Source organism: Equus quagga, chromosome 2, assembly GCF_021613505.1.
Source record: "Equus quagga isolate Etosha38 chromosome 2, UCLA_HA_Equagga_1.0, whole genome shotgun sequence".
In the NCBI taxonomy this organism is placed as follows: domain Eukaryota; kingdom Metazoa; phylum Chordata; class Mammalia; order Perissodactyla; family Equidae; genus Equus; species Equus quagga.
Window position 1 is genome coordinate 143,745,370 of NC_060268.1, and position 21,017 is coordinate 143,766,386.

A 21,017-nucleotide genomic window follows, 5' to 3' on the forward strand; every position below is an offset into this window, starting at 1 on the left:
AAGAACCTGACCCCCTTTACTAACACTTATTATTAACATTTTAAGGACTCACTTTATCCCTCCATTTTAGAGATAAGAAAACACAGAGCAGTTATTTAACTTGGCCAAAGTCACATAGCTAATAAGGATGAGAGCCCAGAGCAAACCCAAGCCATTTGACTCTCGCACCTAAGTGCCATCATACACTTCCTTAGAGCTCCCTGTGTCATTTGAAAATCCACATGTGAAGGTGTCTGGTGCTGTTACCTACCCAGTCAATCCCTGAGTCAGTCCAATTGCAGCGACCAAAATCACATATGAATGTAAATGCCTTCTTTTTGAAGAAAACAAAATCCACAGTTTTTTAATATATAAAAAGGTACTGAAATCTGTGTCAAGCTGTAATTTTACCTCATCTGCTTCCTGTAGGTGGTCTCAGTTATGCTTTTATCACTAACTGCTATTGTCCTACATTAGACTCAACTTAATCCTTTTAGAAAAACACAGGTAAATAATCTCAAACCCATAATCATTTGCCTGGTTGGTCAGATGGTTTTCTCATTTTACCAAGAGATAATTGTCCACCATCATAGAAGTTCCACATATGAGATCTTTTTATTTTTCTGCTTTTTGGTGAGGAAGATTGGCCCTGCCCTGACATCTGTTGCCAATCTTCCTCTTTTTTGTTTTTCTCCCCAAAGCCCCAGTACATAGTTGTACATCCTAGTTGTATGTCCTTCTAGTTCTTCTATGTGGGATGCCGCCACAGCATGGCTTGATGAGCAGTGTGTACGTCTATACCCAGGATCCAAATCTGTGAACCCCAGGCCACTAAGCAGAGTGGGCAAACTTAACAACTATGCCCCTGGGCTGGCCCCCACATATGAGATCTCGATACAGTAATAAGCACTAACATTTACTGAGTCTTTATATCATATGCCAGACGATGTGTTGAACTTCTTCCCGCAGATCCCTCATTTACATTGTCGTTTTATTAGCCCTGTTTTATAGGTGAGGAACTATGCCCTGGGAAGCTGAGACCCTTGCCCCAGGACCCATGGCTGGATCCAGATTTATCTGATTCCCGAGTCTAGATTCAACTGCTCAATTATTCTCAGTCTCTGCTGCCACTATTCTAGTCTCTTTTTTTACCCCTATCATTAAGGAAAGTTAATTTTTTTAGAAAAATAATTTTTAAAAAAGTGAATAGAATACCTGATAAGGCCCAGGTCATCTCCATTCAAATCCACCATTTTCAAGACTATCATTTCCTTGTCTGTATTTGAAGAATACCTAGCCAACAAAACAAAGAAACTTAGTTCTGTGTTAGAGCCCAGCCCTCATGTATGACAAATAGCAGAAGCTGGTACAAAAACACCTCTCAGTAAGTGAGACTTCCTGACATAATGTACTCCTGTGAGCTGCATCCAGGACCTCATGCTTCAGCTAAAGAAATGGTTTGCAACTGTGATCAGAGTGAGGGGCATTCGGTCAGCTAACTGGAGATGAAATGGACATTTTTTTATGTAATATAAGCAATGTTATATAAAATATGTGTATTTCCTACTAAAAGGATTTGACTTTGAAATTTCTACTCATATCAAATTTTAATGGAATTTCTTAATAGCAGGGAATATGCAAAATGAAAATCATTCATGACCTGCAACTTTAAGTGTTCTTTTATATCCTTTCAAGGGAAATCAGAATATGTTTTCTAAAAATCAACTCCTTTGAGATCTATTGAAAAATATGCAGACAAATGTAAAATGTCAAGTGGTCAAATTGAAACTGAGTATTATTTTACTCTGCCATAGCAGCATAGCAGCCAAGTACTTCTCTTTTGTTGCAAACCTGATTCATCACTTAAAATAATCATCATCATCATCATCTTTCTTAGTTATTCCATTCAATTATGCTAGTTTTATTTCTTGCTCTTCATTCCAGTTTCTTTATTCTTTCATCTCCTCTCTCTTGCCACATTCCCCTAGACTAAGAAGATTTCTTCTGAATAACATAATACAGAGAGCGATGCAGTAATTTGACAAAGACATGTTATGCACATTTTTATTTCCATTTTACAGATGAAGAAGTTGAGCGCCAATATATTAAGATAAGTAAATCACTAAAGGTCACACAACCAGGAAGGGATCAAGCTAAGATGAGACCAGTTGTGCCTGATTCCAAAGCCCAGACTCCTTCAGACCTTCCCCTCGACTCCCACAGCCAGCAAAGTGGGGAGATTCATGCACACGTCAGTGTGTGTTTCTACAGTCACTTTTTATTTCTACTCGTCTTAGATCATAAACGTTTGTAAATTGTTTTAGCTTTAATACTCTTTAGGATCCCATCATATTCATCCAGTAACTATCCTGTTCTTAGATTTTGTTGCTGTTTCCCAAAGGAAACACACAATTTCATTTTGATGATTCCCCCCTCACCTTGCTCTCTCAGACTGGGGATTCTGAAGGTAAGAGTAAGGGCTTCGGTTGATCTGCGCACCATCCACATTTCCTTTGTTGATCAAGATTCTGCCTCGTTTCATATTTGTGTGTGCTATCTCAATGCTCTGCAGGTCAAAAAAAAAAAAAAAAACAGAGTTGTAAATTTAGAAATCCTGATGGAGATAATGACTTAATATCAACAGAAGAGCCCTGTGGACAATTTCCTTTGTCTCCAACCTGTCCCCCCAGGGGATGAAAGCTGGAGAACCACACAGCTGGAGTCATTCTGGAGGTAAACAGACAGGGGCTTCAGGGTAGAGATAGAAGAAGTGCTGTGTATAGGGAAGCACGCTGCTTATCAGCACCTGAGCCTCTCGGGCCTGCTGAGTCAGGCACCATCTGCCATCTCAGATGACCCAAATGGGAGAATTGACTCCTACAACACTGGACAAGATTTGTTAACATGTAGGTATTCCACCCTCCCTACCCTCTCCATCCCTCCTCCCTCTAAGGCAGAATTTTTGAAACTTTTTTGACTGAGAACCACAGTAAGCAGTACATTTTTCATCATAACTTAATATACGTCAACATATGAATCCTAAAACAAAAGTTCACAAAACAAACTACACCCTTATTATGGGTTATGCACTATGATAATTTCCAATCTATTCTATTTCAGTTCTTTTTTAAATGCTTATTGCAACCCGTGAAATTGGTTTCATAAAGCTAGTCGTAGATTGCTATCCACAGTTTGAAAAACATTGTTGTAAAGACATTTCTGCATTTGCTGGTTGGATCCCTGGATTTGGGGGGTGACTTTATAAGGAAAAGTAGACAGAGACTAAACCCAAAAGGTAAAGGAAAGACGAAAACATTAGCAAGGATCCTATGTGAGAAAATATTAAGCTGGCAGGCAGGGGAGCAAGGAGTAAAAGCTACTCAAGCAGGAATGGGAGAAGATTTGAGGGTATCCGTTCAGAGCACCTTGTTGGTCTAGAGCTGCCGCAGAGACATGAAGATGTGCGTGCACAAATCTCATCCCCTCTGATGCTCTTTGGGAAATACAAGGAAAGATTGGGAATAATTGTAATTACTTTTGATTCCATGACAGGTTCTTTTTCATGTGACTTTGTGCAGAGAACAGATCACGTAGGGTCCTATATAATTTATAAGGGTTATGTACAAAATGTTTTCTGTCTCTTTAGACCACTGCCTGAGGCTTACTGCCACAGAACTCTCCTCTCCCAATCAATCAGTACCTCAGGCTTAACAGCCCACAGCTCAGGACCAGAAGCTACAAGGGAGTCAGGCAGGGTAAAGAGAGCTAAGTGCTAAGACTGTGCTCAGATCAAGATCCAGTAGAGACTCTCTCCGTATAACACCAAACCACTCCTAAAACCCTGTGAGCACCAGTGAAGAACAGCTCCCTTCTGGGGCTCTTTGCCTACCTGCACGATGCCAGTGACCATGTACTCAAAAGTTCGATTAGTATATCCTTCGCTGGCAATCACAAATAGAGTGTACTGGAAATATCCAGCTGGCCCCGAGTGTGTGTGAGTGCCACTCAGGATGACATTATCTTTTCTGTATAGGGAGCCATATTTCATCTGCAGTCTGTTCAGGACCTTCAAAAAATAAAAACACACACACACACTGAAGTAAGAAGAGGGATAACATAGACAGGAGCCTAGCATGAGAAAAGGCTCTGATGAGTCCAAACATATCAGTCACACCCCTGTCAAGTGGCCCCTTCACTCCACGCCTGAGTATATCATCGTAGTAACAACAACAATAATTTCAATAGCTAACATTTTATAGATTCCTGTTATGTGCAAGCACAATACTAGGTTTTACATACACTATGTCATTTAAAAAGCTTTATAACAACCCCAAACGTAGGTATTTTTAACCCTATCTTTTAGCTGAGAACATTGAAGTATACAGAAATTAAGTAATTTGCCCCCTGGTCTAATAAACAGCAGAACCAGAAGCCAGATCCAAGTCTGTCTAACTGTAGAACCAGTACTCTTACCTATGCATCATTCAACACATAGTATATTAGAACATCCAGGCACTGTTCTAAGCGCTAGGAATACGTGAGTTTCCTACTCTGAAGAAGTTTTTATTCTGAAGTAAAAAAGATAATAAACAAACCAATAAATATTTCATATTATATCATATGGTGATAAATGCTATGAAGAAAAATATTGCTGAGTAAGGAAAAAGAGAGTGATGGGTGTTAATGAGGAAAGATCTTTCCAAAGAGCTTACCTTTCATCAGAGGTTCAAATGAAGAGAGCAAAGTGGTCATGCAATACCTGGAGGAAAATCATCCTGGGCACAGTGAACAGACAGTGCAAAGGCCTCTTTACTGCCTCCCTTCTCACGACAAAGAACTCAATATTCCCTGACACAGACCACTACACTTATTGGTCTGGAGGAAGCCAGCCACAATGATCTAAGGACACCCTGGCAGAGAGTGCAGAGAGGCTCACGTGGAAAAGAACCATCTTGTCAGCACTAACTTGCTAGCCATGTAGGTGAGCAACCTCAGAAGCAGATCCCTCAGCCTCAGTCAAGCCTTCAAACAACTGTAGCCCCAGCCAACATCTGAGCTCGACCTCATGTCACAGAAGTGATGGTATGTGACTTCTGTTCTAACCTAAGTCAGAATCACCTAACCCAGCCACTCTAAAATTCCTGACCCACAGAAATCCTGAGCAATAACATGTGATTGTTGCTGCTTTAAGCCACTGAGTTTTCCAGATCACTTGTTGTACAGCAGTAGACAACGAACGCAAAGAGACTCAGTAAATGCTCATTGAATTAATCAATCAATGAACATCCAAATCCACGTTTAGTGTCTTTGTATGGTGCATATACACCAAGAAAAAAACAGAGAAAATCAGTGATGTTGCCGAGTATTATTTCAGAATATGCTTTAGCCAGCTGCAGCCTGAAGTTTGATATTATTGTGACTTCTTTGTAAAAAGTATTTTGACTTTTTTACATCAGAAATCATTAAAATGATCCAGCAAAAGTGTCAAACCCACAGCAACCTTTCTCAATGTTGTATTCTATCACCTAATACCAGGGACAATGATGAAAACTCATTTATGGCAAAGATGGCAAATACTGCTTATCTCATGCACTCAGTCCTATTTATTGGGGGTTGCTGCCAGCAGGAATGTGTTGAGAATGTTTCTGAATCCAACTCTAGGCTTAGCAAAAAAGAGTGCCTTTTTTGATTAGCAATGCTATCTACCTTGATTATGGCACAGGCCACGGTATGCTGATAAACTGTCTCTCTAAAGAAGAAAAGGAGAGCCCTCATTTGTATTGTTTGACAATTTCTGTGATGTAAATACTCCCACCATAGGCAATTTCAAGCTACCAAAAGTTTAACAACAAGCTCACAAAGTTCCTGAGTATTTAACAATCAGCTCTCATGAGCTGGTGCAAGCCAGTTCCAGCACACCACTGGTACATAAGGGAGTAACAGCAACTTACATGCTATATACTTAGCATACATAAAGACATCCATTCAACCTCTTCTATTTTAGGTGAAGAGCTCTATCACACTTATTCTAGTCACGTGGTCATTGAATCAGGAAGATCTTACAAATGATCTTGCCTCATTAACCTCTCCATGTCCCAAACACTGATTGCTAGGTTACCTTGTCCACATGAGCAATCCTGTGATACCAGGCAAATGTGGAAAGGAAATATGATATAGCCAGACTAACACCCCTCTGACAAAGTAGCTCACATTCCCCATTCCAGTAAGTTTCCATGTTCCTTCCGTTTGATCCTGACTCCAGTCCCAACTCTCCATCACTCTTATGTATTCTTCTACACAGTAACTACCACACTCATGATAAAGAAATATTTGTAGGGAGAAGGGGGAACAATCAATGAAGGGACACCATGAAAGCTTAACTAATGTCAAAGGCTAAGACTCCTACATTTCTGTAATCAAGACAATAAGGTAGTAAAAAAAAAAAAAAAAAAAAAAAAAGAATTGCCAGTAAACCTAAAAGCTCCCCTAATCTTACCTGTTTTTTACTTCTAAAGAACTAAAATGTCAGGATTCTAGAATTAAGTGCATTTCTTCAGATTTATTCAAGAATCAAGCTCTTAAAAAGATAAAAATTATGAATCTTGAATTGTAAAACAAAAGAAACAGACTACAATCCTCAACAAAATATTGGCAAACCAAATACAGCAATACATTAAAAAGATCATATACCATGATCAAGTAGGATTCATACCAGGGACACAGAGATGGTTCAACATCCACAAATCAATCAATGTGATACACCACAGTAACAAAATGAGGAACAAAAAACACATGATAATCTCAATAGACACAGCAAAAGCATTTGCCAAGATCCAACATCCATTCATGATAAAAACTCTCAATAAAACGGGTATAGAAGGAAAGTACCTCAACATGATAAAGGCCATACATGACAAACCCACAGCCAACATCATACTCAATGGGGAAAAACTGAAAGCCATCCCTCTGAGAAGAGGAACAAGACTAGTGTGCCCACTCTCACCACTCTTATTCAACATAGTACTGGAGGGTTTGGCCAGAGCAATTGGGCAAGAAAAAGAAATAAAAGGAATCAAAATAGGCAGTGAAGAAGTGAAACTCTCACTGCTTGCAGATGACATGATTTTAAATATAGAAAACCCTAAAGAATCCATCAGAAAACTATTAGAAATAATCAAAAACTACAGCAAAGTTGCAGAGTACAAAATCAACTTACAAAAATCAGTGACATTGCTATACTCCAATAATGAACTAACAAAACAAGATCTCAAGAATACAATTCCATTTACCATCATAAAAAAAAGAACAAAATATCTAGGAATAAATTTAACCAAGGAGGTGAAGGACCTATACAAGGAAAACTATAAGACATTACTGAAAGAAATCGATAATGACATAAAGAAATGGAAAGATATACCATGCATGTGGATTGGAAGAATAAATATAGTTAAAATGTCCATACTACTCAAAGCTATCTACAGATTCAATGCAATCCCACTCAGAATCCCAATGACATTCTTCACAGAAATAGAACAAATAACGTTAAAATTCCTATGGGGCAGCAAAAGACCCTGAATAGCCAAAGCAATCCTGAGAAACAAGAACAAAGCTGGTGGCATCATGATCTCTGACTTCAAAATATATTATGAAGCCATAGTAATCAAAACAACATGGTACCAGTATAAAAACAGGCACACAGATCAATGGAACAGAATTGAAAACCCAGAAATAAAACCACACATCTACAGACAGCTAATCTTCAACAAAGGAGCCAAGAACATACAATGGAAAAAGGAAACCCTCTTCAATAAATGGTGCTGGGAACACTGGACAGCCACAAGCAAAAGAATGAAAGTAGACCACTATCTGTCTCCATACACAAAAATAGACTGAAAATGGACCAAAGACTTGAAGGTAAAACCTGAAACCATAAATGTTCTGGAAGAAAATATAGGCAGTACACTCTTTGACATCAGCCTTAAAACGATCTTTTTGAATACCATGTGTACTCTGACAAGGATAATAAAAGAAAAAATAAACAAGTGGAACTTCATCAGACTAAAGAGCTTCTGGAAGGCAAAGGAAACCAGGATCAAAACAAAAAAACAATGCACAAACTGGGAGAAAATATTTGCAAATCATATATCCGACAAGGGGTTAATCTCCATGATATATAAAGAACGCAAACAACTGAACTACAAAAAACAATCCAATCAAAAAATGGGCAGACGATATGAACAGACATTTTTCCAAAGAAGATACACAGACGGCGAACAGGCACATGAAAAGATGCTCAACATCACTAATCATCAGGGAAGTGCAAATCAAAACTACACTTAGATATCACCTTATGCCAATTAGGATGGCTATAATCACCAAGCCAAGAAATAACAAATGTTGGAGAGGTTGTGGAGAAAAGGGGACCCTCATACATTGCTGGTGAGAAGGCAAACTGGCGCAGCCACTATGGAAAACAGTATGGAGATTTCTGAAAAAATTAAAAATAGAAATACCATATGACCCAGCTATTCCACTACTGGGGATTTATCCAAAGAACTTGAAATCAACAATACAAAGAAACTTATGCACACCTACATTCATTGCAGGATTATTCACAATAGCCAAGACATGGAAGCAACCCAAGTGCCCACCAACTGATGATTGGATAAAGAAGATGTGGCATACACACACACACACACACACACACACACACACACACAAACACAATGGAATACTACTCAGTCATAAAAAAGACAAAATCATCCTATTCACAACCATGTGGATGGGATACCTTGAGGGTATTATGTTAAGTGAAATAAGCCAGACAGAGAGAAACAAACACTATATGATTTTACTTATTTGTGAAACATAAACTTATGGACAAAGAGAACAGTTCAGTGATTACTAAAGGTGGAGAAGGGGTGGGTTGGGCACAAGGGGTGAAGGGGCACATTTATATGGTGTCTGACAAATAATAATGTACAACTGAAATTTCCCAATGTTATAAACTCTTATGACCACAATATAAAAAAGAAAGAAAGAAAGAAAAAGACTACAAACAGCTCACAGAAATCTTATCCTAAATCTTTGATATTAAGTCAAACACATGAGATTTCTGGGGAAAAGAAATTAAAAACTCAATCATCTAATAACAATGCCTGCAAATAGCCATTACAAATAGTGCGTTTCCTACTTCATGAAAGGAGAGGTATTTTAACAAAAAGCAAAGAAGTTACGTTAATGTCTATAGCTCACTTCTTTGTCTTCAGTTTCCATTCTATTTCCTATTACTGACACTCTTGGGAATATGACATAGAAAGAGTTAGAAACTCATTCTGTTTTCCTGCCCTGCCTCAGTGCTCAGAGATCTTCCTTAATCTTCATTCCATGCTGGAAATTTCATCAATCTTAAAGCTGAGCCTGAGAACTTGCCTAAAACTAGGTGTTATAAATAAGCTTAGTGGCACTTGTGTAGCCACGTTTATTTTCACACTTTCCCTTGTGTTAACTTGGGATAACTAAGTGGGTACATTTAAAGGCCTTCCCACAGGGTCTCAGATTGCATGGAAAAGTAAAAATTGGAAGAGATGGTTAAATGTTGCCCACTATTGACTTGATGGTGTCTATAACCCAACACATTAAACCCCTCTCCCCTCCACACCGCACCCCCAAAGTCTACTTTTTGACTCTCCTATTTCTGCTAATGACCCCATGATTTCCCAGTCAGAATCACCTTTGATTCCTCAGAAAAACGGTATAGTGTGGTGGTAAAGAATGTGGGCTTTGGCACCAAGATGCCTATGTTTGAATCCCAGTTCCGACAGTACCTAGTTGTATAACCTTGAACAAGTTTCTTAATCCTCTGCAACTCAGTTTCCCAATCCGTCAAATGTCATAATAATAGTACCTTTCTCATACAGTTGTTTGGAAGATCAAATTAATTAATATTTATGAAGCACTAAGAACAGGCCCTGACTCATCATGGGAACTATGTTAAGTGTTAGCTTTTATGTCTATTCATCCACAAATCTCATTAGCACTTAATTTTACCTATTACCACCATGTAGTCTCACTGCCACCCCATTGGTTTAAGACTTTTGTGCCAGCCTCACTCGATACAAGGGAAGTTGCCAGGCAGAATTAAAATCCTTCCTGCAACCCTAGTTTCCCTTTCTAGTTCTCTCAGCCTTCCAACACCTTGTAAAATTCCCCTGTATTAAATCCCCTCTGTTTGAAAGGCATAGTATGATTACTGTTTTCCTAACTGGACCCTCACCAATAAAGCCTTGACATTCATTTAAATAATCTGCCAATTTTGTGTCCTTACCTCTAGTTCTAGTCTTTTCCAATCCACCTCAAACATCTCTGATTAATCACCCTAAAGCAAAATTGTGTTTGCATCACTCCTCCACCCAAAATTTTTCTAAGAATCCCCATCACTCACAGAATTAAAAACAACCTGGCATCACAGGATCTCTACAATTACGACCAATATACCTTCCAATACATCTCCAACATGTAGGACACATGCCTACATGTGTCCTAATAGAACTAATCTCTGTTCCTTCAAAGAAGACTCTACATTCCCCTCTTGTGCTTCCATGTGTTCACGCTGTCCCCTCCATTTGAGAGCTTTCCTTCCCCATGTTAACCATTTAAAATCCTGCCCATTCAAGTGTCACTTTCACTTTGAAATTTTTCCCCTAATTTCCTTTTCCTGAATCCCCATGTGGTGCTGGTAAAATACTGTATGTCCACAAATTCTTTGATACTCCTGCCTTCAAAAAGAGGTGAAACTTAACTTTCCTACTCCTGAGTAGGAACTGGACTTAGTGACTTGCTTCCAGTGAATAGAACAGGGTGAAATTGACAGTGTGCAACTTCTGAGCCAGGGTTATAAAAGGCACTGTGGCTTCTTCCCTGATCTTTCTCTTGAGTTACTCATTCTGAGAGAAGTCACCTGCTCTGTCACAAGAATATGGAGAGTGGGGAACTGAGGCCTTCTGCCAATAGCTACAAGAGTGAATCATCTTGGAAGTGAGTCACCCAGCCCCAGTCAAGTCTTCAGATGACTGAAGCCTTTGCAATATCTTTATTTCAAGATACCTTAAGCTGGAACCACCTAGCTAAGCCATTCCTGAATTCCTGACCCACAGAATGTATGAGATAATGAATGTTTATTGTTTGAAGCCACTATATTTTGGGGCTATTTGTTATGCAGTAAGAGATAACTAATATACTCCTGTACTTTACTCCAGTGAACTATAGTTATTTGCATATTTCTGTTATGGTCCCTTCCTCCTATCCCACAAATAGGTCATGAGTTCGTAGGGCACATGGATTATGACTCACTTAGCTGTGTGCCTCCTGAAATGACTAGTAAAGTGCCTTGCAAAAAGCAAGTGTTCAATGCATTTTTCTCACAAAGAAAATAGATAATGTCACTTTTAAGAATCTGAACTCTGGGATCAGGCATACATGTGTTCAGAACCTAGCTTTACCACTTGCTAACTGTGTGAATTTGGGAAAGTCATTTACCTTCTCTAAGACTCAGTTTTCTTTTTTTTTCCATTTTAAATTGTTTAGGATTTAAACCATTTTTAAACAAAGAACTTAACTTGGTTTTTTTTTCTTTGTTTTTAAAGGTATGCTTTTTGGTGAGGAAGATTGGCCCTGAGCCAACATCTGTTGCCAATCTTCCCCCTTTTTTTTCCTCCTCAAAGCCCCAGTACATAGTTGTATATCCTAGTTGTAAATCATTTTAGTTCTTCGATGTGGGATGCCGCTGCAGCGTGGCTTGATGAGTGGTATGTAGGTCTGCACCCAAGATCCAAATTGGTGAACCCTGGGCTGCTAAAGCGGGGCACGCAAACTTAACCATTTGGCAACAGGCCTGTCCCTCAGTTTTCTTATCCATAAAATGGGGATAACAACAGACCGACCTCAGTTTTGTTCTAAGTATAGGATTGGGGAAAACACTTAATCCCCTGCTCCTCACGTTTACGTAGATGGGAGAGGCTTCCATTCTACTCCTCAAGAGGGAGCAATATTAGAGAAATGCTTTTAGGCCCTCTTGTCACCCCTCTCACTGCCCCTTCACACAGCATAAGGAGCAAAGTGTTTACTAGGTGAGACTGATAGAACATGACAGTGAATAATGGACATTTAATGGTCATGATTCTGGGTGCTCCCGATTCTTCTCTTTCTCACATTCATGAATATGCAAACAGACATTAAGGGAACACATTCTCTTGCTGTGACCTGATCCCATGCAGAAAATATTACTGGGTCAGGGCCTAGAAATTAGCTTAGAGAGACAGACATGGAAGTCCATATCTAGCACTCTATTTCTCTCTCTCTCTCCCTCCCCCCTTCCTTCTCTCTGTCCCTCCCTCCTTTCCTCCCTCTTTTTCTCTCACTCAGGACCTTATAGGTCTTAGGCCGCCCAGGAACTGCTCCTCACCCCACACCCTCTCCCCCTCCACACACCCCCCCATACCTCCGCCATGCACCTTTCTGCTAAGCTCAACTTTTCCCATAGTAACAAGATCTAAACTGGGGAAAACTCATTGAAAAACCTGCCATATTCTACAATATAGTTTAAAGATTACCAGAGCTGACATACTCTTTTTAAATTTTATTACGGAAATTTTCAAACACATACAAAAATAATCAGAATAGTATAATGAAATCCCCATGTGCTTAACACCCAGCTTCAGCAAATTATGGCCAACCTCATTTCAGTGTTGTGTTTAAACTCTCATCTGGTTCCTTGCATCTATTCTCAATTGTCTAAAAACTTGAGGGAAGGATTAGTGATTGATTGGTGCTCTCAGACTTTTAACAAGGAGTACTAGTTAAGAGAATGTACATGAAGGTCACCTGGAATGTAATAAGCTTTCAAAAAACATTAACATTAATAATGATGATGAACCATCAGCAGAACTGAAAGCAAATTTTGACCAAGATGACTTAGAATCTTTCCAAGATGACTTGGGAAAATGAGGATCATTCTCATACAATTGTGTGCTGGATTGTCAAGAGCTTATAATGTTGAGGTTAGTAGAAACTTACTGGAAGAGAAACCAGGAGGCCTTAGTGGCTGTCACGTTCACCCACAGACTTTTCTTTTAAATCATGTCCTTTCTTTCTCATTTTAATCACTTACCTCCAGCCTGAGTCGTTGGGATACCATGCCTATGTCGATGCTGACAAACACCATTCGATTTGACCCATCAGGTTCCGCCATGATGAAAGCACGACTGTACAACCTTGTGAGGATACCCCGAGCATACTGACCACTTTTGCCGTAGCCCATCTAAAGAGGAAAGCAGAATCAGAGCCACTGTGTCTCACTGCTCTGCTACCAGAAACCAGGCCCCACCATACAAGAATAGACTTACTTAAGAGAGACAAAAAACAATCCACATGACACTGTGGCTCCAAGCAAGATAATATATGTGTTTTCAAGAATAAAGCCAAATCATAAGGGAGGCTTTATTCTTCTGTGTAGAAAAATGTAAAGGCAAAGTAGTGATCAGCTTAGCAGAAGCTGTTCACTGGTCTATGGAGGAGGAGGGAGTTGGGCTGGCTCAGGAATTCCATTACCACACTGGAGACCTTTCAGGGCTCTTCAGTTCTTTGAAACAGAACCTTTTTTCCTGGCTGTTTAAGGCACTACACAAGGAACTAGTTTGCTACCACCATCCTACATTGCCCAGTAACATCCTGAAGATTGAAGGCTCCCTCGCTTTGGTTATTTGATGTGTGATTTTCTTTTTCCTGAAGAATATGGTTTCTTTATGATGAAGTAATCTTTACTGAGGGTGCCTCACCCTGGCTTTTACCACATTGTCCCTCCCTAAGCCAAGCCAGATGAAATACATCTACCCCAACCCCTTTCTCTCACCATGTCGTAAAACCCACCCTTAAAGCCATACCCAGGTCTTAAGAATGCTCCCTCCACTGCTTGCTTTATCCCTCGGGTGAGTGTTCATTTAGGGCTCACATTCCAGAGTCACTTTTCAGAACAGACAGCAGGGAATAATTCCCAGAGTCTAAAGATTATTCGGTAGGAGGGAGAAAATCCCATCAGACAATTTCATGCTCTGGTATCCCTAGGGAAGTGTTGATATAAATGGATATTTCCACCATCATAGCCAAGAAGTTCCATGCTGGCAGCCAGTGGGCCACACTTCACATATAGACATGTTTTACTTGGCTGACACAGTGTTGGTCCATACAAGGTTTCCAGTTTTAACTAACTAGAGTTGCCTAGATTTTCCAACTGAAAGATTGAAATCCTCAGATCTTCAATCCAAAGACTTTCTGGCTTCTCTTAAAACAAACAAAAAAACTGTGAGATAGGGCAGCCTTGAGTCCACATTCTTACATGGCAACAATTAGCTAGAGCCATGCAGTTTCTAGTCGCACCACAGTCCCTGTCACTTCCTACTGACTCCAAAATGAGGATTCGCTAGATATTTATCTTATACTGGCCTGCTTCAGTCATTTACGGTACCTGCCCAACCCCTGTAGTATTAGTTTTCCAGTCCTGACACTTCATAAAAAATGGCCGGTTGTCTTCACAAGGGAGTTGTGGTTGAATAACAGTTCCCCTCTTCCTTATACTACAATATTCTTAGCGTTAGCAGTGAAGTCAATAGAAAAGGAAGAAGATGATGTAATAATCATAAATAAATTTAGGATGCAAAATAATACAATTACTTGTTTCATAGTCTCTTTGCGGATCCCATGATTAACCTACCAAAGTGATATCTGCCACTTGTCCTGTGCAGTCAGCTCGCCCAACACCAATTTGGTAGCCACTGAAGTTCTGAAATGGAGTGGTCTCCAGGGTGCTGGTCACTGGAGACATCCGGGTGGCCATGTGGCCCTGGGTCAGTGTTGAGCCTCGAGGGGCTGTGGAGTCTTGCATGACCAGAGGGCTCTCGTTGGCCTGAGGGCTCTGGGTGGCCTGAGGGCTCTGGGTGGTTGAATAACCTGAATCTAAAAATGGAATAAGAAATTTAAGAAACAATATTTCAGCCCACATATTTATTGGCATCAATTAGAACTCATAGGTTCAACTTTCTAAGGAAAAATCATTGCATATTCTCTTATATATACAGAATATAAGGTGAGAAACATTTCGGGAACATATTTTATATCATAATCCTAAAGACGATATTTTTCTTGGGCTGGAGATGTTTCAGCTGAACAATCAAGGCCTCCATCAATGGTCCTTCCAGTTCTCATCACAAGGCATTCCTTGTCAAACTCATCACCCTTCATTCACTAACTCTGCACTTCTTTTTCAGCCAAATGAATCGGGTGCCATGTTCCTGGCACATAACCTACTAAATCCAGCCTCTGGGGATTTGTTTCTTCTATTTTCTCCATCCAGAGCCCTCACTCCTTTCCACTCCATCAGCCAATCTCCACTACCCGCTTCAGAGTTGGTTCATTTCCATCACACTCAGATTCAGCTCAACCCCTCACCTCTAGGATGCCACCTCCAGCTGTCCTTACCCTGCTCTGGTCTTCCTCAACCTTCTAAAGACTTTTATTCTTAATGCAACCTAGATCACTGTACACTTGTGACATAGTTCCACCTTATTTGAATGATTCTTATACCACCATATATGTATGTGTATGTACACACATACATTCTATATTAATGTATATATCATAGACACACACACACACACACACAAACATCAAGGGAGGCAGAATGGCATACAGACTAAGAGGGCAGGTGCCGGAAACAAACAGCCTGGGTTTGAAAACTGGCTTTACCCCTTACTAACTGAACAAATCACCTTGCCTATTTCACCCCAGTTTTTTCATCTATAAAATGGAGATAACGATAATAATACCCTACTTCCTAAGATTGTTTTGAACAACAAATATATTAATGCATATTAAAAATGTAGAGCAATGGCTGGCTTTTAGCTTTGGTTTTATTTACATATTTAGACACCTTACATAAACAGTTTATTTGTTTGCTTGTTTCCACCCTTGACAACAGTCAGGGGTGGCCACAGCAGCAAATGTCAGTGTCTCTATGCACTAGTGGTCAGAAAGTACTTAGGCAAGAAATTAATGGCCAACTCCTTCTCGGATCCTAGAATTCTGGAGCTCAAAAAACCCTAGAGATCATGTAGTCTAGTCTCCTCAGCTTTACATATGAGAAAACTAAAACCCTGAGAAGTGAAAAGTGACTTAACCAAGATTGCATGGACAACATATGATGAATCACATGCCCAAACCAAATCCTCCCACTCAGAATCTGATGCTCTTTCAACCACATTCTAGATGGAGTTACAGTCTACGTCTTCTTGTCCCCAAGACTATGCTTTCTACAAGATATCAAGTATTGCAAGGAAGGGAGCAGGTGCCTTTGCTACTGCCTCACTGATACCAACATAGGAAGGTGATGCCAACCAAAGTCAAAGCTAGTCACATAGCCAAGGGCAAGTTCTTCGCGATCCCAGAGTCTTAGTGTCCACATCTGTAAAATGATGCTAAGACTAGCACCTGCCTTTATAGAAGTTTTGAGAATTAAATGAGAAAATTATGTAGACTCCTGACCATAAATGCTTGACATAAAGGAACCATTCAATAAATAGCAACTTCTACTATGAGAATAATTACTATAATTATTGATAACCTCCCTGAGTCTCAGCCTTCAGATTCTCTAATTTTAGAAGCTAAAACTAAATAAGTCCTATGGATTCTCTCACTTCTAACTCTCCAAGACCCTGCTCTGCCTACTGCTGGCACAGAGGATTTCTGTTCCTCTTTATTTGCAGGGAATTCAAAGCATAGGAACATGGTAGAGAATACACTGGAAAAGAGAAAAGGGTACAAAAGAGAAAACTGGAGTGAAAACTGCTGTCTCCTTCTCGATTTGGCCTGAGGCCAGCCTCCCTTTACTTTAGTCAAAGCATTCAATCCCCACTATCTTGTTGACTCATTTAAACAGGTATATAGGGGCCAGCCTGGTGGCACAGAGGTTAAGTGCGCATTTTGCGCTTCTTGGCGGCCTGGGTTTCACTGGTTCGGTTCCCGGGTGCAGAGACGGCACTGCTTGGCAAAAGCCGTGTGGTAGGTGTCCCATGTATAAAGTAGAGGAAGATGGGCATGGATGTTAGCTCAGGGTCAGTCTTCCTCAGCAAAAAGAGGAGGATTGGCAGTAGTTAGCTCAGGGCTAATCTTCCTCAAAAAAAAATAAATAAAATAAAAATAAAATAAACAGGTATATAACCTGGCACTGAAGTAGAGGCTCCATCAAAGACCCATGGGCCCAATATTGCCTATAATATAGGCTTTAAAGATAGTTTCCAAAAACTAAATTCATTTCCAACATGAAAAAAAAAAATCAAGATGTCTAAATAGCTTCTCTTGAAAACTCAGGAGATATGAGTCCATGTGACATCAAGACAACAGCTGGCACTGAGGAGGGGCTGTGGACCCCTTTACCAGAATCACACCTGCCCCCATCCTGGTCCACCTCCCCACTCCACCTCCTTTATAGAACTTGATTGGCCCTTGGAAGGATTTGAGTTCAAGACCTCCTTCTCTAAAGCCTTTCACAGACTGGTTGACATCCAGTGGGTCTTTCATCCTCTTCTTGCCCCCAGGAAAAGGTGATGCCAAAAAGGAGACAGAGAAAAAGAAGAGGCTCGGGGCAAAAGCTCGCATTACTGGGCCTTGAAGAAGCCAGAATTGTGCTTAGATCAGCGGAAAAATGAAAGACAAACAAGTACATGTCAGAATGCCTGTCAACTGGCTTTTTGGGGACAAAGGTAAGCTTGATAAAAATTGCTATCCATGCAGAAAGGGCAATTAATGTAAAGGTTAGATGGCCACTCCAGGCTGCTTAAGTCCACGTGGAACTGTCCTGTTATCAGCAGATGGTATTTCTTACTTTGGTGTCCCTCATACTCAAAAGATTTCCTGCAGACCTAGGAATAGCATCTGAGAGGGCCCGTGACACTTGCCTCTGTTGTTTTCAATGGTCCCACTGGTGATAAACAAGAGGCTGAGAAGGGCCACCGTGACCGCAGTCATCATTACAAGGAGGAAAATCAGGAACATCTCTAACATGGAGAAGCTGCGTTTAGCCATTTCTCCTGAGGAAAAGCAGAGATGGAAGAAGAAATATGAAAGAGGCAAAAAAAACACAGAATCACAAATTAAAATTCATAGGCTTTGAGCTGCCCAAAATTAAGACATCTTAGCTTTTTCATATGAATAGGCCATACCAGACGTGGCAAGTACAGAGCACACTTGCCACTAGTTCCATAACCCATGCCTAAGGCAGACAAGACCAATCAATTACAACACTCTTTGATAAGCTTAGATGGGGTTTCCAAATCCTTTTCAGCACAGTCCTCGCCCTGGAAGCCATCATTATAATTTGACGTTAGCAACTAAGCCAAATTCTATTTGCATTCCTTGGCTACAACATTATTGCTTTCATTTATGGTGATGAGGCTGTCTGCACGTAGGTCTAAGGTGGCACACTTCCATCAACAAGGATGATTGAGGCACCCACACTGCTTGCACTTCTGAGAAGGCTGGCTGGGGTTAGGGCTGTACTATGTGGTCATGGACTAAGAAAAATTATCTTGTCCACATGGAGGTAAAACCCATAACTTTGGCATTTAAGCTTCATGTTCTAACTTCCAATTACTACCTAAGGAGAAAATGGCATGGAGAAGGGAGCTGGCATCTCTGGTCTCAAGCCAGGCATTAGTAAAATTTCCATCTTCAGTGATCAGAAGGATCCCACCCATTTTGTAAGCCCTGTACCAAAGGATGAGGATAAAGATAACGCCCCTGGGTTCTACAAAAGCAGAAAGTGTCCTTACAGATTCCTTAAGATATTTTAGGAGAATTCATCATTACTCAGAGGGACTATAGAAGCTAAAAACCCATATAATGTAGCAGGAGAAGATACAATACGATAGTTCAAAGTTGGATTCCAAAGTCTGAGTCCAGAATTCAAATCTCATTCCGCCACTTGCTGTAAATAACCTTGGGGAAATCTTCCCCAACAATGAGCCTCAGTTTCCCCATCTGTAAACAGGGATATGATGATGATGATAATTTTTGTACCTACCTCATAGAGTTCCTATAAAAATGAGATGATGCAAGTAATAATTTGTTTGTTCCATGGAATGTAATAAGTGCTCAAAATGTTAGCATTTATCATTAGGTTCCAAAATAGCAGAGACACTGTGCTCCTCATTGTCATTAAAGGGAGTTTATATGAGGCTAGCATTAAAGGATTATTGGAATCACAGGTAGGAACTTCAAAGCCCATTTTCTTAATGTGTGCTTTAGGAAGCCTGAGCAGTGAGATGAGCTAGGAGTCCCAAGACTTGTCCTCAAAATGGGCAATATGTGGCTGAGATGCTGCAAACCACAAGAGTTGTAAATTGGCAACAAACAGACGTGTTTAGGATGGTCCAGACAATTTTTTGTTTCAATTTGACTTAGTTGACAAAAGATAGAGCTTACCAAGTTTACCTGTAAATATAGAGTCCACATTAACAAATCGGAAACTTCAAATTTTCTTTCAAAATATTTCATAAAATATGGCAACACTGAGCCAGCATTCCCATGGGCCAAGAGATTTTCATAAAACTTAGTAATTACCACTTCGTTTAGATTGGGTATACTTTCTCCAGCCTGACACATCCGTTCCCAGTGGACTTATCCATCTAAGCTACTACCTGGTCTTTGTAGTAATTTTATTTTGCAATCCTTGGACTGGAGGTTAAATCAGTTTAACAGAAAACAGTTCAGAGGGAGAACTGAATTGAGAGTGGACAAAGACTGGAACATATTCCCAGATTTCCTGGTTATTGACAAGCTTTCCTCATCGATTTATCACCACCATGATGACCACTATCACCAACCACAGCAACAACTTCATATTTAGGGCAAAATGAATTAGTTCTGTAACTCAGTCCCAACTTTCACTGTCAGCCCTGAGCAGTCAAAAAGCACATCTAAGATATGTCTCTGAAACTTTGATGATCCAAAAAAGTTTGCTAGTCATTTGCTGCTGTTTCAAACTTCAAGCCCAGTATGCCTAGTTCTTTCTCAAAGCTTTGGTTTCTGAGCCTTCCTACTAGCTGAGACAGCTTCTGCACAAAGAAGGCAACTCAAAGCAGATGAGTGACAGCTGGACCTCCTAACCCCAGAGCATCTACAAGCAGATTGCATACGTAAATGTGACCACATGGTAGGAGCCTGTGTAACAAACAGACGTGGTACAAAATAATAATTTTTGTTGTTGTTAGTTTTGTTCTGTTGATCTGATGACCACCACCGGCCTTTTTCACAAGTCAACAATGGTACTTAATTAACATTCGAGTTTCCACCTGTTACTTGGATTTCAGTGATGGACCTCATGTGTCTCACTGTTCTGTTTAGTTGCCAGAATCACTGTCAATATATTACTATTCTTTTTGAACCAGTCAGCACTATTTATTTCTCACTGATGATTCAAAACTGAATTCAAACGTTAAATGCCTTGTCTGCCTTCAGAAGGCAAATGCACCTTGGAGAGCTCAGCCAATGATTACAATTTAAAGGATTCTACATTTCCTAAGGGCTCCCACTTAATCCCGCATGATCCTATAAACTCAAGGATGAGGCTCTAATGACACAATAGCAAGTCACTTGCCGCATGTTTACCACACCGAGGTCCCTGTTTTTCAAGACTATGACAGTAAAAAGTAATTACTTAGCAAAGTGGGTTTCTAAAGCTAAGAAAATGAAGTGAAGCTTCAGGGTTTCATCAAGATCTCTGAGACAATGGGATGATTCAAGATCCCCTCCTCCCTCTCCCAGAAAACACAGGCATTCTTACCTGATTCGACCGCTCACAAGAGCTTCTGCCTTCCAATAAAGCAAATGATCGCTCAGAACCTTGTTTCCTTCCCCCTTGCACGTTACTTGGCTAAGACTTCTCAGAACTTTCTGAAGCCTACTGAGGAAAGATTTTCACAGTCATGTCC

General features: G+C 40.2%; 1 protein-coding gene across 1 annotated transcript in view; it reads right to left on the reverse strand.

Moving 5' to 3' along the window:
* The window catches only part of ASAH2 (N-acylsphingosine amidohydrolase 2), an 81,767-nt gene extending 60,812 nt beyond the window's left edge, over positions 1–20,955 (reverse strand). Inside the window, exons 1-7 of the mRNA XM_046654351.1 lie at positions 20,870–20,955; positions 17,985–18,116; positions 14,747–14,988; positions 13,148–13,297; positions 3,869–4,045; positions 2,418–2,545; positions 1,195–1,272 (exon numbers count right to left, since the gene is read on the reverse strand). Coding sequence (XP_046510307.1) covers positions 1,195–1,272; positions 2,418–2,545; positions 3,869–4,045; positions 13,148–13,297; positions 14,747–14,988; positions 17,985–18,111 — 902 coding nt within the window. The 5' untranslated portion in view covers positions 18,112–18,116; positions 20,870–20,955. The remainder of the gene's footprint in view (positions 1–1,194; positions 1,273–2,417; positions 2,546–3,868; positions 4,046–13,147; positions 13,298–14,746; positions 14,989–17,984; positions 18,117–20,869) is intronic.
* Between the last annotated feature and the right edge of the window lie 62 nt (positions 20,956–21,017).